The 15,097-nt window shown below is 37.0% G+C and overlaps 1 protein-coding gene across 1 annotated transcript in view; it reads right to left on the reverse strand.

Moving 5' to 3' along the window:
- Positions 1-12,879: 12,879 nt before the first annotated feature.
- The window catches only part of ACTR3 (actin related protein 3), a 59,574-nt gene continuing 57,356 nt past the window's right edge, over positions 12,880-15,097 (reverse strand). Inside the window, exon 12 of the mRNA XM_082689268.1 lies at positions 12,880-14,107. Within this exon, the coding sequence (XP_082545394.1) occupies positions 14,012-14,107 (96 nt within the window). The 3' untranslated portion in view covers positions 12,880-14,011. The remainder of the gene's footprint in view (positions 14,108-15,097) is intronic.

The following is a 15,097-nucleotide window of genomic DNA, read 5'->3' on the forward strand; positions in this document are numbered from 1 at the left end:
GTCTCACAAAGCTTCGCACATTCTAAGCCGCAGGAGGCCACCAGCCTTCGTGGATGTTGGTGCGACCATGATGGAATAAAGGTCAGGGATCCTTTCCAGGCCGGGTGTGTAGTAGTTTCCAGATTCCAGAGCATGCTTGGGAAGGCAGACGTGCCAAAGAATGGCCTACCAGCCCAGCAGAATGAAACTGAAAATTAAACAAGAAGAAAATGAAGAAATAGGCATGTCTGGCACGTCAGACTCCTACAAATGTAAAAACCTCTTATATTTCTCTCAATTCTGATCTACTTTGACAGATTAGTCTCCCTAAATTGCAGTCAGGGTCATGTCTTCCTGTGGCTAAAATCTTCAATGACTCTATATTCCTTGGAGCAGGAAAAAAAAAAAAAAAAAAAAAGTCTATATCCCTTAGCCTGAAATTCAAGGGACTCCTTAATCTGTCTACCTTCCCAAACTCAGTAGCCAGCACTTCTCAGTAAGGACAGAGCAAGAGGGACACTATAAAGCACTAACACCAGTCAGAGGAATTGTTTTAAATGCTGCTGCCCTGCTGCTGGGGGGGATGAGGGTGGGGTGTAACATTCATGACCACAGTTGTTCCACACACCGCTTGGCTGATGTTGAGAGAAAGTGAACACTTTAATATTTACATAACCCAAATATAATTACAAGTGTGAACTTCTCAAAAATTGGGATTTGTTCGAGTCTTTTTTTTTTTAAGATTTTATTTATTTATTGACAGAGATTGATCGATCACAAGTAGGCAGAGAGGCAGGCAGAGACAAAGAGGGAAGCAGGCTTCCTGCTGAGCAGAGAGCCCAATGCGGGACTCGATCCCAGGACCCTGAGATCATGACCTGAGCCGAAGGCAGAGTCTTAACCCACTGAGCCACCCAGGTGTCCCCAGTCATGTTTTTCTTAAGAGCCACACGCAGGAAACCCTCATCCACACGTGAGCTTGGGGAGTGAGACACACCTAGGCTTTGGGATGAGACAGACTGGGTTTGAATCCCTGCTCTGCTGAGAGCAGCAGAGAGGGTTGCACTTGTACCTAACCACCAAGCACGCAGGCGCGTACACACCCCTTCCAAACTGCCAGATTTGTTTCAGTAAGTCACATTCCTCCGCTTGTCTCCCACTAAGCCAGTCACTAAAATCCACCCTACTTAGAACGGACATACGTGGCAACGCTGATCACTGAGACGTAAGGAGAGCTCTTCTGAGAAGCTTGCAGGAAATTTTCCTCTCTTAAAATTAAACTACCACCCAGGACGAGAGGGCTCTTCTGATGCTGGATTTGATTGTCTGGATGTGAAGCCTGAAAGAGCAACATCTGTCAACCAGAGGAGGAGACACCCTGAGGACAGAGGCTCTCCACTGAGAAGGGCACGGCAGAAAGATGGGGGCAAATGCTAGGGGTACAGGTATCGGTATTGGCAATCAATGACACATACCCCTTCCCAGGCTCTAAGAGGCAGAGATTTCCGGTTCCCCACCAGTCCCCTACATAAAGGGCAAGGCCCAGGGAGAAGGCACTGGAGTAATTGAGACTGTGCTTTTAATGCTGCTACATTCAAATCTAGTAATGTCTTCAGTGGTTTTCCTGAGCTATTTTTAATTGATGGTTTAGTTCATTCACTCTTCTTCAACTGACGTGGTGGATGAACAAAAGTAAATTCGCAGAGGTCTGAAAAACAAATCAGATTGAGGTGAGGAATTGTACATTTACTTCTGCGCATTTTTAAATGCAAATGACATTGTTATTTCCTCAGAGTGGAATCTGACAGCTGATCACCTCTTTGAGTTCCTGTGCATCTATTTATCTCTAATGATACTAACAGGGGGCTTATTTCCACTTACCACACATTATGACAAACACATCTCTCCATTGACATTTAGGTGACTGCAGACAAATGGAGCCATAAAAAGCTTCAATTGCTCAGCGCCTCATTGCCTAAGGATAATTTGTACATTGTAAGGTAGAGGTGGAATTGTGAAGAAAATGCCACAGCCTGCTTCTTTCAAACTTAGTGAAAGTATCAAAGAAACAGCTAAGACACAAAGCTACCTTGATTCAATGTGGAAAGTATTTATTGAGCATCTACTGTATGTACAACACTAGCTAACACTGTAAAAAATTCAGGTGAAATTTTAAGCAGCCAGACTACCCTCCAAAAAGAGATGCTACTTTTGTGGAAGTAAAGTACCTACATATAAAATCATAAAAGTGAAAAAAACACAGCACTGGACTATATGTAATGTACACCTTACATAAATACATTACACATACACATATACTTAATGCTAGATTTGAGAACTGTCAAAATGGAAAAAAAAATCCAAAAAATGGAAATTGTCAAAAAGAAGAAAGTTTACGTAGTCTCAAGTCTGTAATACCAAATAAACTGTTAATGACACCTAATAAATCATTAATACAACTGCCTTCTTAACGTGTTCCTGAACACTCCGTTAAAATCAGTTTCTGGATCTTACTCTGCTTTGCACTTTTAATGCACTTCTGTCCTAGGCCATCAGCCTAAGACTTCAGGGAAAAATCAACACTTTTCCTCTGACAATATCAAGTTTATTGACCCATTACTATGAAGGATGCAGCACATTGAGGAAAGGTGGTAACTTAAGATCCGGGGTGGGGTAGTCAAACAAAAAAATGAAATAAATTAGCTCTGCGACAGACTCAGAGTAAAGCACGGCTGAAAACAGAGGGCTAGACATCAGATCTGGACTGCAAAGTGGACCAAGGGGAACATAACCTTGAAAACTAAGTTTAGATGTGAAGTGCTATGTCCCCAAACCTCTCATCTGTAACTCTGTATCTTGTTGGAAACCGAGGCAACTTCTTTGGATCAAAGTAAATTATATTATAAGTGGGATGTTTCATTCTTACCGGTATCATTTCAAACAGCAAAATTTCTGACAGTCTGATTTTAAAGAACAAAGTTCCTCTGAGTGAAAAAGCAGCAGACACTGGAAGGGAGTTGTTATGACAAGGGTACAGCTGCAGTATGTCCTTGGGAAAATTGTTTTCCTGCTAACTGCAGTTGCTTTATCTGTGTCTGATGGCAGGGCAAGGCAGATTTATATTTTCTTAGTCTGAGCTAATTTTTACTTTCTCACGTCCATGACAACTCAAAACACACACTGCCTCGCATTTTGGTTAGTACCATTCAGAGCTGTCTCCAAGCTAGACTACAAATACAAAGTGTTGTGTGCCCACCAAGGGCTAGCAGTTGTCTCTGATGTGGTCGGTGGGTGCCCAAAATATTTTCTGGATTTGATTACCAAGAAATAGCAGTATTTCAACTTCATCAATGAGGGCACATCAGGCCCAAGCAAAACTAAGATCAGGGGATATTAAGTAGCAGGTTAGGAATTTCTTCTAGCAACAAAAAAAACCTCCCACTTCCAAAACAAGGCAGGCCATTCCTCCTCAGCTGGAAGAAACATTTAACAGGATTTCAACAGGAATCCATATAGCAAAGATGCACCTACAAAAAGAACTTGCAAAAGAAATAGGCAGCTAGGCACATGGGTTAGCCTTCTGCTACATGAACAGTATACTTTCAAATCTGCATCATTCGGATTTTGCTCTTTTATGAATGGTGACAGTGATCAGCTTTTTCTATCTTATCCTGCCCTAGGCATACATAATTGCTTAAAAAGGCATAGCCTGTCAAGTTTTTATTTGTTCAAGTAATGTCTGTTCAATCATCTCAGTTCAAATATGTCATCATTAAACAATCACACCCATTATAGAGAACACAATGAAACTATTTGGAGTGGAAAACTGTTCTTAACCCCGAAGTACCCCTTAAGTAAAGGGCTTTTGTGTCATAGGAGCACTTTCTACTTCCTCTCATCATAAAATGTTAACACAGTTCAACTTATTTGTAAATTGGCCTAGTGGGTGGAAACCAGAGAGCAATCAGTACAAAAAGCTGTTTTTCACAAGACCTAAAGAAATGACACTAGAATCTTCCTATGCATTTAATAATTCTAGGGTAAACTTATGAGGATTTGGTGAATGCCACAATTCCCATCTCATAATGCAGTTCTGCTTTGCACCAAATTATAAGCAAGAGTCCATGACAACATTGAGATTACTAAATGAAAACCATTCTTAAAGAACATTCCTTACCAAGAGTTCTTCCAGGTCCTGATGATCAGCCACATCTGGGAGAATGGGCATTCATCTCGGGGTGCGTAAGACACGGGTTCAGAGGCAGCAATGATGACAAATGTCAGCAATGCCTCTCCCTAAAAAAGACTGCTTTGCTTTCATTCAACATGTGGAGCCCCCTTTTGAGGTAAGGAGCAACATGACACGTGTATTACTAATAGCTGTGTTTTAGAGTCAGGGGGTCTCTGGCCTGGTGTAATCTTCAAGCTCTCCCACGGTAAAGTAACTCAAGGCCACCCAAAATACTTATGCACAAAACAATACATGGGACATTTATTCCATTTTCTCAAAACATTTGTATTTCGCTTCAGGGAGCTTTGATCAATCTGAATCACCATCCCCCAAACTCAGAACAGCCAAGGGACATGGGGGCCGGGGGGCTGTCAAGAGTCAGCTTTGGCTTGTGTTCAGTTCATTTTGAGGTTTATGAGGATGCTCTAAAAGAACGTAATAGCACATAGAAAAGAGAAAAATGCTTGTTTGATAAAGTATAACCAGTTTATTTACTACTTGGCTAAAATGCCCCACACCCACTTAACCTTTAATCACTTCCTTCTGCTATTGTTATGTCACTCACTTTTGAGACCATAATGGGTCCAAGCAGGAAAGCTTCTTGGGAATAGGCCATTATCTAGCCAAGAATACAAGAAACCCAGAGGACACAACTATTAGGACTCAGAACACCATAAATTCTCAGTTTTTGCTTCAATTGTTAAGACATTCATCAATTAGGACAAAAAAAAAAAAGTTGAGATTTTCTTTGGGAAATCACTAAACAATAAATTATTAGAATATGTAGTAGAGGAGGGGAGAATCCCAAGTTAATATATTCTGGAACCAAACCCACAATCCTCTCCCATCCCAAAGTTCAAGTTTTTCAGGACCAGACTGCCTACGGTAAGTTTTCTGCTCAAGCAGTAAGAGCAACTGACTATACCAATTCATACTGTCATCCAAGGTTCAGTTCAATACATGTAAAACAACTCATGAAGTTCTATATCACATGTTGCAAAGCAGTAATAGTTTTTAAACTTTGTTTCCAGAAAAGTATCTTCACGTACACTGAATATATTAATAGGAAAATGTGGGACATTAAGCTGATTGTTGCCTGATATCTGCATGATAAATTAAAGGCAATTATCATGTCCATGTACCTTCATAGTAAGGGACTTTGTTGACTCTGCAATCAAACTCTGCACCTTTTCAATGATCCTATCACTAAAGAGAATTTGTACAAAGTCTAACCTTAGAGAAACATGGAGAACACTAGTAAGGATTTTTTTTTTTCATATTTTATTTATTTGACAGAGACCAGGAGAGAGGGAACACAAGCAGGGGAGTGGGAGAGGGAGAAGCAGGTGTCTTGTGCAGGGAGCCCAACTCAGGGCTTGATCCCAGGACCCTGGGATCATGACCTAAAGCAAAAGTAGACAATGAATGAGCTACCCAGGTACCCCTAGGAAGTACTATTAAGAACTAAACTTAAAGCATTAAAAAAAGGCTTGAAATGTTACCCAAACCCTTACCTTTTCTGGCTTTCCTTAACATAAGAATATAAATGATGATGGTTGTCTTGTCCCATTGCAGTTTTAATATATTTTGCTGTGGCCTGAACATTCTTTTCAAGTTCCAGGAGGCAAAACATGTCTGTTTTGCCTATTATATCCCCACATACCTTGAAAAGTGTTTAGCATATTAAAGATTCCAAATTGATCCTGCTGAATAAATAAATTACACTGACTTACTATCACAACCTAAGGAACATCTTTTTTTTTTTTTTTTTTTTTTTTAAATCATGGATATGTTGCCGAAAATGGCATGAAACAGCATTTAAACGGGAACATGAAATGTGTTACTTCCATAACTCAGATCCAACTTGCTTTTGACAGGAGCAAATTTAATTGGAATATATTCATTTACAGATGAGGGGAGGAAAGAGAGACATCTAGTGGATGGACTGAAAGATTCAAAACTCAAAAGCCACATCTGCCTTTCCATTCTTCTTCTCTTGCTAAATGTCTCTGAAAAAAATTACTGTCTTTGTGAAAAGTTCAAGACTACTACTGCTAGAATGCTAATGCCTGAATGAAAATTCTTCCACCTGGGAGTTTAAGAAGTCATTTCGTTCTCCTGGGGGGAGGTGTGGGGGAGTACTTAAAACCATTTCCGTTCATGCTGCAAGTACCCTAAAAAATAATGTTCATAAAGTTGCAACTTTTATAATGGTGAAGGAAAAAAATAGGTAGAAAAATTTAGTGCTGTTCAGATCAAATAACCCAATTTCTTTTGGGAGAAATATTAGAGGCAGGTGAATCCACAGACATACAATTCAAATGTAATCCAAATATGAGTTCATTAGCAGATTACTGATCTTGAGTTTATTAAAACAAACATTCATATAAGGACTGAACCATTTTTTCAATGGATCATCTTGAAAGGGATGAATTTTTAAAAGATAGCTATAAATGGATATGTAAACAGAATTTTAATTTGTGCCAAATGTGATTTTAAGAGAGGGAAAGAGAATCCCATGCAGATTCCTCTGCTCAGTGTAGAGCCTGACACAGGGCTCAATCCCTCAACCCTGAGATCATTACCCAAGCTGAAATCAGAGTTGGACGCTCAACCAACTAAGCCACCCAGGTACCCCAAACATGTGACCTATTTTAAAAATAGATTTTCACCCTGCCTATATGATAAGTATTCTTAATCACTATCAAAACAGTAAGAAGATCAAAAACACCATTTTCTCGTGTTTTTTTTTTTTTAAGATTTTATTAATTTATTTGACAGAGAGAAAGATCACAAGTAGGCGGAGAGTCAGGCAGAGAGAGAGGAGGAAGCAGGCTCCCGCTGAGCAAAGAGCCTGATGCGGGGCTCGATCCCAGGACACTGAGATCATGACCTGAGCCGAAGGCAGCGGCTTAATCCACTGAGCCACCCAGGCGCCCCTCTCGTGTTTTTTTAATCCAGAACTTTTTTCAACAAATATTTAAGCACTTGCCACATGCCAAGAATTGTATTTCATAACATTATCACAAAGTACACTTTTATCTGTAGCCTAAAGATGATTTCCCAGTCTTTAAAACTAATTCAGGTACTTTCTAATTAATAAAAATCCAGTTATATCACTGACAAGTTTAATTTTCAGTAGATCTGCTACTAGGTACCTTAGTCTAGCTAATCTGGAGAGACACGGCCAAAATGTGCAAGAGTTCTAATACACTACTTGGCCTAGATCACGACAGTTCAATGCTTCAGAGGTTGTTCTGTATGAAGAGGGGTCTCTTTTATCTTTCTCCTTTTTTTAAAGAGATCATTTCCTTATAACATTCAATTCAGTCTCCAACAGATTTACTGAGTTTTTGCCTCCTGCTATTAGCTCAGCACTTTGGTCTGCTAACTGTGGACATCATGCATGATTTGGTAGACACATTTGATACCTCCCTCACATCAGAAGCATCTACCACAACAATGAGATCAGCTCTCCCAACTAAATGGCTCACTGCCAAGTTTTGAGAAAACTAGTTAATAAACTAAATGCTACTCCATATAAATAAAACATAAAAAGAATACTTACTAATAAGTCCTATTCTACCCCTAACTACTAATATGGCCTTTGCCAAGTCACTTACAGTATCAGTTGTCTTCCTCATCTGTAAAATGTGATTAGGACTAGACTAATCTCTGAAAATTCCGTATTACTGATGTCAGTTGTTTTCATGAGTGGTCTCAATCTTAACTGCATCCACTTTTTTCAGTCCATGTATGAGGACAGCAAATATCCCCATTGCAACCCACCACTATTTCCAACTTGCATACTAAAGTCACAACACACTCACCCAGACCGCAATCACTAATTGCTATTCAGGCTCCTTCTCCCATATTAAAATATCTTCCCTACCTACTTTCCATCTACCAAATTCTTACTCACTGTTCAATGTCTTGGGAAAGTCTGTTCAAACAGAACTGCTCTCTAAAGTACTTTGGTCATCCCCAAAATGTACAAGAGATCCCAATTAAGCATTATTGTACCAAAACAGGAGTCTCATATTTTCTTATTGCACAACCCTCTGAACATTTTTAATTTGTTTGTAAAAGATACTATGTACTCCTAATAAGAGAAAGGATGTACTCTCAATTCCAGTATCAACTTTCTAATAAGACCTCCAAGAAAGAGAAACAATCTACCGTACCAATGATTCTCATTCATTGAAAATGGGAGGAAATTTGGGGGCACCTGGGTGGCTCAGTTGGTTAAGCATATGCCTTCAGTTAAGATCATGATTTCAGGATCCTGGGGATTGAGCCCACATCTCTTCCATGCTCAGTAGGGAGCCTATTCTCCCTCACCCTTTACCCCTCCCCACTCTCATGCTCTCTCAAGTAAAGAAAAAAGAAAAGAAAATGGAGAAAGTTTTGATTTAAGTCATCATCTCTATATTTAGAGATAGGACTAAATAGAGATATGACTCTATTTAAGTCATATCTCTATATGAGATATCATATATCTCAAAATGGAATCTGGGTTAAGAGAGAATCAAAACTGGTGAACAAAAGCAAAGCTAGAAATTAGTAGAGTTCCTACTGCTGATAGAGAATGGTACCAAACATTTCAAAGCATTTGTTAGCACTGTACAACGCTCAGATTTAGAGTGCACATTATATTACAAAGATTTAAAAATGACCATAAACTAGATGAAGAATTACTGAAGACTCACTTCAGAAAATTTATAATCACTTAATAATCATCCACTGTTTTATATAGAATATCACTGTTTAAAGATAAAATCTAGAGAAACAGAAAAATATAGTAATTTTTACTTTCTTGTTAAATATGGGTATCTTTTAAAGGACCAAAAATTATATACACAATTCAAAGTTTTAATTTCAAAATGAAGGATGGATTTTATATTCACTCATTCATTCATTTATCAAACACATTTATTGAACCATTCCTATGTGCCAGGTAATATGTAAGGCACTAGAAATACCAAATGAATTAAGAATGCTCTCTATTGTGTAATTACTTTCTTCAACTATTGTTGGATTTAATATTTCTGATTGTTTTAAGAATGCCAAGAATACATAAGACTAATTTTAAACTGCAGCCACACATTTAACTTTTACCATAGTTTTTTCCCCTCAAAACAACCACCATCATCTTTATGAAGAAAAATCCTAGGCTTATGAAGACATCTCTGAAATCTCACTCCTCTGTGTATTTATCACTACACTAACCTCTAAGCTCAGTGCAGAAAGTTTTATTCATAATGAGACACAGTGCCTGAAACACAGTATGCAGTCAAGAAATGTCTCTTCAGATTGGGAGCCCAAACCCTGATGCAGTACATGGGTGGTATAAATGCATTGTAGTGTTTGAACAAATGTGAAACCATTTCAATTCAGCACCTTAATTTTAATGTAATGTATAAAAGTCACCAAAAGTGATGGAATGCTGAAATACAGTAAGGATCATTTGTTAAATCAAAGTAACAGTAATTGTTTTCTAATTTTTAACTTCCTCAGTTTTTTCCTTCAGGTGCCATTTTTGCTAAATCACTCATTTGTATTTTTGTACCCCCCCCTTTTTTAAACTGCTGCACCATTCATTAGAGCAAGATTAACACAATTCTGAAACTGAATAGGTGTTATTTAATTCATTTAATTCAGCTCCAAGTTCCAAGTGCATCAGTTAAACTGGGTTATGGCATGGAGAGTACCACAGACAACCACAGACTTGAATTTATTTCTGTTAAAATTCTATTAAGACCAAGCACATTACAATAAAGTGCCGGTATGCTGATAAATAAATACTATGGAAGAGGAATGAACAATATCGAGGACTCATCAACAAAGAATAGCAGAAATCCTTTTTCACTCAAGTCTACAGACCTTCCTACAGATCCAAACATTCTTAAGGTCAGCTTAAATGTGATACGGGCCTAATTAAAAAAACAAAGTACTGGGGCGCCTGGGTGGCTCAGTGGGTTAAGCCTCTGCCTTCAGCTCAGGTCATGATCTCAGGGTCCTGGGATCAAGCCCCGCATCGGGCTCTCTGCTCAGCAGGGAGCTTGCTTCCTCCTCTCTCTGCCTGCCTCTCTGCCTACTTGTGATCTCTCTCTCTCTCTCTCTCTCTCTCTGTCAAATAAATAAATTAAAAAAAAAAAAAAAAAAAAACCAAAGTACTTATTTTTAGGTTTTGCTATGAGAGTCACATAACTTCTTGCTGACAAATCTGCCATGGCCAGGGTGGTTCAGTCCATTAGGCATCTGCTTCAGCTCAGGTCATGATCCCAGAGCCCTGCTCAGCAGGCAAGCTGATTCTCCTTCTGCCCCTCCCACTGCTCTCTGTCAAAAAAAAAAAAAAAAAAGGACTATATCTTTAAAAAAAAAAAAAAAAAAAAGGCAAAAATACCTGCCCATGGCCAAGTGTATAGGCTACATGCTATTACACTGAAATATGCTCTAGGGCATAGAGAAGTAGAGGTTTCACTCTAAGAGTCTGTTAAGTATGTTGGTTTCTGTGTACTTTAGGTAATATATTTAGTGACATTAACCCAAGTCGGGAATCTACATGCTAACGGCTTCAGAGACTGTACCAGGCTATCAGAGATACCCAGGCACGGTGATATGAACAAGGTAAGGGAGTAGAGGGTCACAGGAGTCAAAGCTTGAGCTGGTAACAAAAGCAGAAATACACTGGACTTTATCATGGACTGATTAGTCCAGTATTTAGAGGAACAAGAAGTCTTTACAATAGCACAAATACCTTATGACACTAAAAATACTTTCATCAAAAATGTTACCTGGTACCATCTTTATGATTATCTGAATGAAGAAAGTTTCTATTTTGTAGATATATTCTCTAGGACTTCTCTGTAGAAAATAAATAAATAAACAATATAATAGCCTATTATCCCTATACTTCATATTATTTCTGAAGCTATTTCTACAAATAACTGCAAGAACAGTTATTTCAACTTGTTCAAGTAGCTTTGAAAACAAACCAAAAAATTATATTGGTGGACCTTAACAATACTGGATTGTTCTGTTTTATAAAAAAAGAAGGCAGACAGGAAGGTGATCAGTTGCAGTATATGCCACTTACTAATGGGTAAAGATTAAGTTGTGAAAACCGGCTTACTGAAGAGTAGGCAAACTAGAGAACCATTATCTACTTTATTTCTGTCCATTAATATTTCCCAATTGATCAAAGCTCTGCCTATTAAAATGGAGACATCAGAAAACACCTTTACTATCACAAATGAATCAATTCTAATAAATCACAAAAACTGCATTGTTAATCCATATATCACCTTCTATGTAAAGTGAATTAAGGTCCAGAAAATACAAAGAATTTGTCGAGGATTATACAACTGTATCTTCCATGTTTTAATAATAACAACAAAAAATAAAAGTTGAAGGAGTTCTATTATCAATTTGTAGAACCAGAATAAAAATTTCAGTCACTGGTCTCTTTTCCAATGTACCACACTCATGCAGCCTGGTATCAAATCAGTGTTACAGATCTGAATTAATCTTGGCCAGAATCTACACTTATATAACCAAAGGTGCTGTAAAATGAAAAATGATATACAGTAATAGGGAAGATGTAATGAAGAAAGAGCACTGTTTCTCTCATACTACAGCTCAGTCCCAGAAAAGCAGAGCAAAAGGGCCAACAAGAAATATAGTAAAGGTCTGAATTTTCTTGTTTCCCTAAAATATATGTAAGTTTAAAGGAAAATTTTTGATTCAGATTTTTTTAATCAATCAGTTAACATCTTTATATAAGTATGTATGAGACTGTAATCTGTAGCTCTGTAAACATGTCTTGAGCTTACTCACTTACTATTCAATAACACTAGGTGGAAAAGACATATTTAAGGTAATGCTAATTATACTTTATTGGACCAGGAGGATGCAATCTTTAATGCTTATCCATTTAGCTCTGTATCAAAAAAGATTTGAAAAGCAGAATGAAGAACAGTATATGTAGCAAACTCCAATTCGTGCTAAAATAAGGGAGCTATACTTCTTTCCATATGCACAGAAAATTACAAAAACACAAAGACATTTCTAACTGAAATAAAATAAGACAAGCTAGGGTGAAAAAGAAAACTACTTTCACTATCCACTCTTTGGTACTGTTTGAATAGTTTTTTTCTTTACATGTTCATGAACTACTTTTTTTAATAAGGGGGGAAAAGTAAGATCTTTGATTCTGATACTATCACTACCAGAGGATATACACTCTGCTCTTTACTCCCAAAGTTTCACAGAAATGATTAATACAATTTTAAATACCCTGCTTCATTTTAAATAAAATCTGAAGTTTACTCCTCAATTCTATCTTTATATTAAACACAAATAACAAAGACCCTTTACTTGTTCTTTAACTTTTAGATAGACGTATACTAATTCTCTGTGCGTTTTCACAGATAATGAAGTTCAAGTGTGCACTGACATTAATGCTGAAGTTCAAAAAGGCCTAAAAACATCTTCCATTTTTATTCTTCTATAAATATAACTGGTGAAATTTCAAGTTCACAAGGTATTTTCTACCATATACATTATAGAGATTTCAATGAATCCTATTATTCCAACAGAAACAGAAATCCTATAAGATACATAAACACAAAATAGAATAACACTGCTTCTAAAAAAAAAAAAAAAACTTTAGAAAAGGTAATTCAGTTTTAATTTATTTTCATCACTTTTTCTTCATGATCCAGATATTTTAAAATGCAAAGAAAATTAACTTTCCATGATATGTCAGGGACTGGCACTAAAAAAATTTTCAGACTGCAAATGAGTTATACAAATGAAAATATCAAATGGAGATCCAGTTATCAAAATGAAAGAACTCAACATATTAAAAGTTCACAATTATTTGTTTAGAGCACATAAAAAAGTCAGCTTGCTAACCAATTGTGATTTTAAAGAATTATAGCAGAGGTTTGAAGAAAATAGATTAGTTAACTTATAAAGAGATTAAAGAGCTTGAAACAAGTATTAAAAAGAAATTTGTGCCTTTATTAGAATGGTGTTAGGCTTTAAATATACCAATTTTGGTAATCAAATTTACTTTTAATAAGAAATGACACTACAGAACTGCAGTACTGGTCCAACAGTCTTCTCTTTACTTTTCCTTTAAAGCAAGAAACAGGATTCGAGTAGTCAGAAAGCACTAGCGGGCATCAGTTAATCCAAGATACTAGCTTCTTAGTTCCAAAAGCACTTGCAAAGAAAACCATTGAGGGGCACAAGGGGGTGGAAGCCATTTGTAATAACTGGAATCCCATGAGTGTGTGTATGCCAAGTCTCAGGAGGCTTTTTTTTTTTAATTTATCCTTTACTTGGTCACTTGATTCTCCTCAAATACTAGTTTTTCTTTGACTTTTTTCCTCAAAGTATAAAAAGTATGAAATATAAACAAGCTCTTGCATTGCACACTTAGAAGTGTACAACTCAAGCATTATAGAGCTATCTACATACCGATAAATCCCATCAAATCTTGGATAATTCAATAATATACAAAATATCAGGGCACAGAAAGAACTAAAACCCACTTCTTTTTGTTACACATAAGATTCAAATATTCAGTCTAAAGAAAAACACTTAATCATTTTGGCTCTCCTCTACATTCGCATGTTGATACACTTATTAAAATATTCCTGTATAATTATGTTTGGTCTTCTTACTTCAAGTCAGGTTTAAAACCTCAAAACCAGCCATCCAGACAAAACAGGTAATCAGAAAGATTATTTCTTCCCCACCTCCCTAACCCCAATAATTATGAAATCAATTTTACGACATGACTCCAAACACTGGATTGTGACGACAAATGCTAGGTCCAATTTCTTCATAATCCTTTTTGGTGTGGCATACTTGGTAGAACTCGGGCTGAAAATAAAAACATGTATTTTTACAAAGGTCAAAAGTGTACCAGCTCTCAAAATGCTTTAAAATAGAACAAAATGTTTACTATTAGTCCATCTGGGTATTTAAATGAAGCTTAAAAATTCTAGAAACCGTGACTTAAAAATCAGCTACAAGTAAGTATCAGTAATGAAAAGCAGGATTTAACACATGTCCTAACACACATCCTCCTACCTCAACATGATTCTGACATTCTGAGGACTGGAAGACTGATTCTCAAAAGCTCAACTATTCTGATGAGATTTCCCCACACTGTACAATAAATCGATATTCTAAAAAAGCTGCATTAATTTAAAATGTAAATAAGGGGCACTTAAGAGGTGCAGTTGGTTAAGTGTCTGACTCTTTAGGCTCAGGTCAATGATCTCAGGGCCTTGGGATCAAGCCGCATTGGGCTCCATGCTGAGCGCTGAGGAGTCTGCTTCAGATTCTCTCTCTCTCCCTCTGCTTCCCCACTCGCACCATCACTCTCTAAAATAGATACAATTTTTAAAGTAAAATAAAATATAAACTCCTCTTAGTCATATACAAAAACTTCTAGATTGTTTCCTCAATAAAGGTCTGACATAGACAGAGGCTCTCTCTCCCATAACTTCTTCAAAGGGCAAACTTACAAACTCATCAGGTTATGTGAAACAAAAGGAAGATAACTAAAATAAGGTAGAAAGTAACTACCTCTTATTTTTCAATGGTTTTAAAAATCCAAGTTTATGTAATTTTCAAAAATTCAGATAAAATTTCTTTATCTTATTTAATACTCTGTGTACTACAAGATAAAACACTGATATTTAATAGACAAATGATGTTACATTATCTTTTAAAGAGGTTTTAAGATGTTTTGTTTTGGGGAAATGGCCCTTAGAATAATTCCCTTTACTAACTTTTGAACATCATACTTCCTATGCAGTGATCTTGATGTTTTTAAATATTTGCACAGAAAAAGTAATGACCTTC

Source organism: Mustela nivalis (assembly GCF_964662115.1).
Source record: "Mustela nivalis genome assembly, chromosome: 11".
NCBI lineage: Eukaryota > Metazoa > Chordata > Mammalia > Carnivora > Mustelidae > Mustela > Mustela nivalis.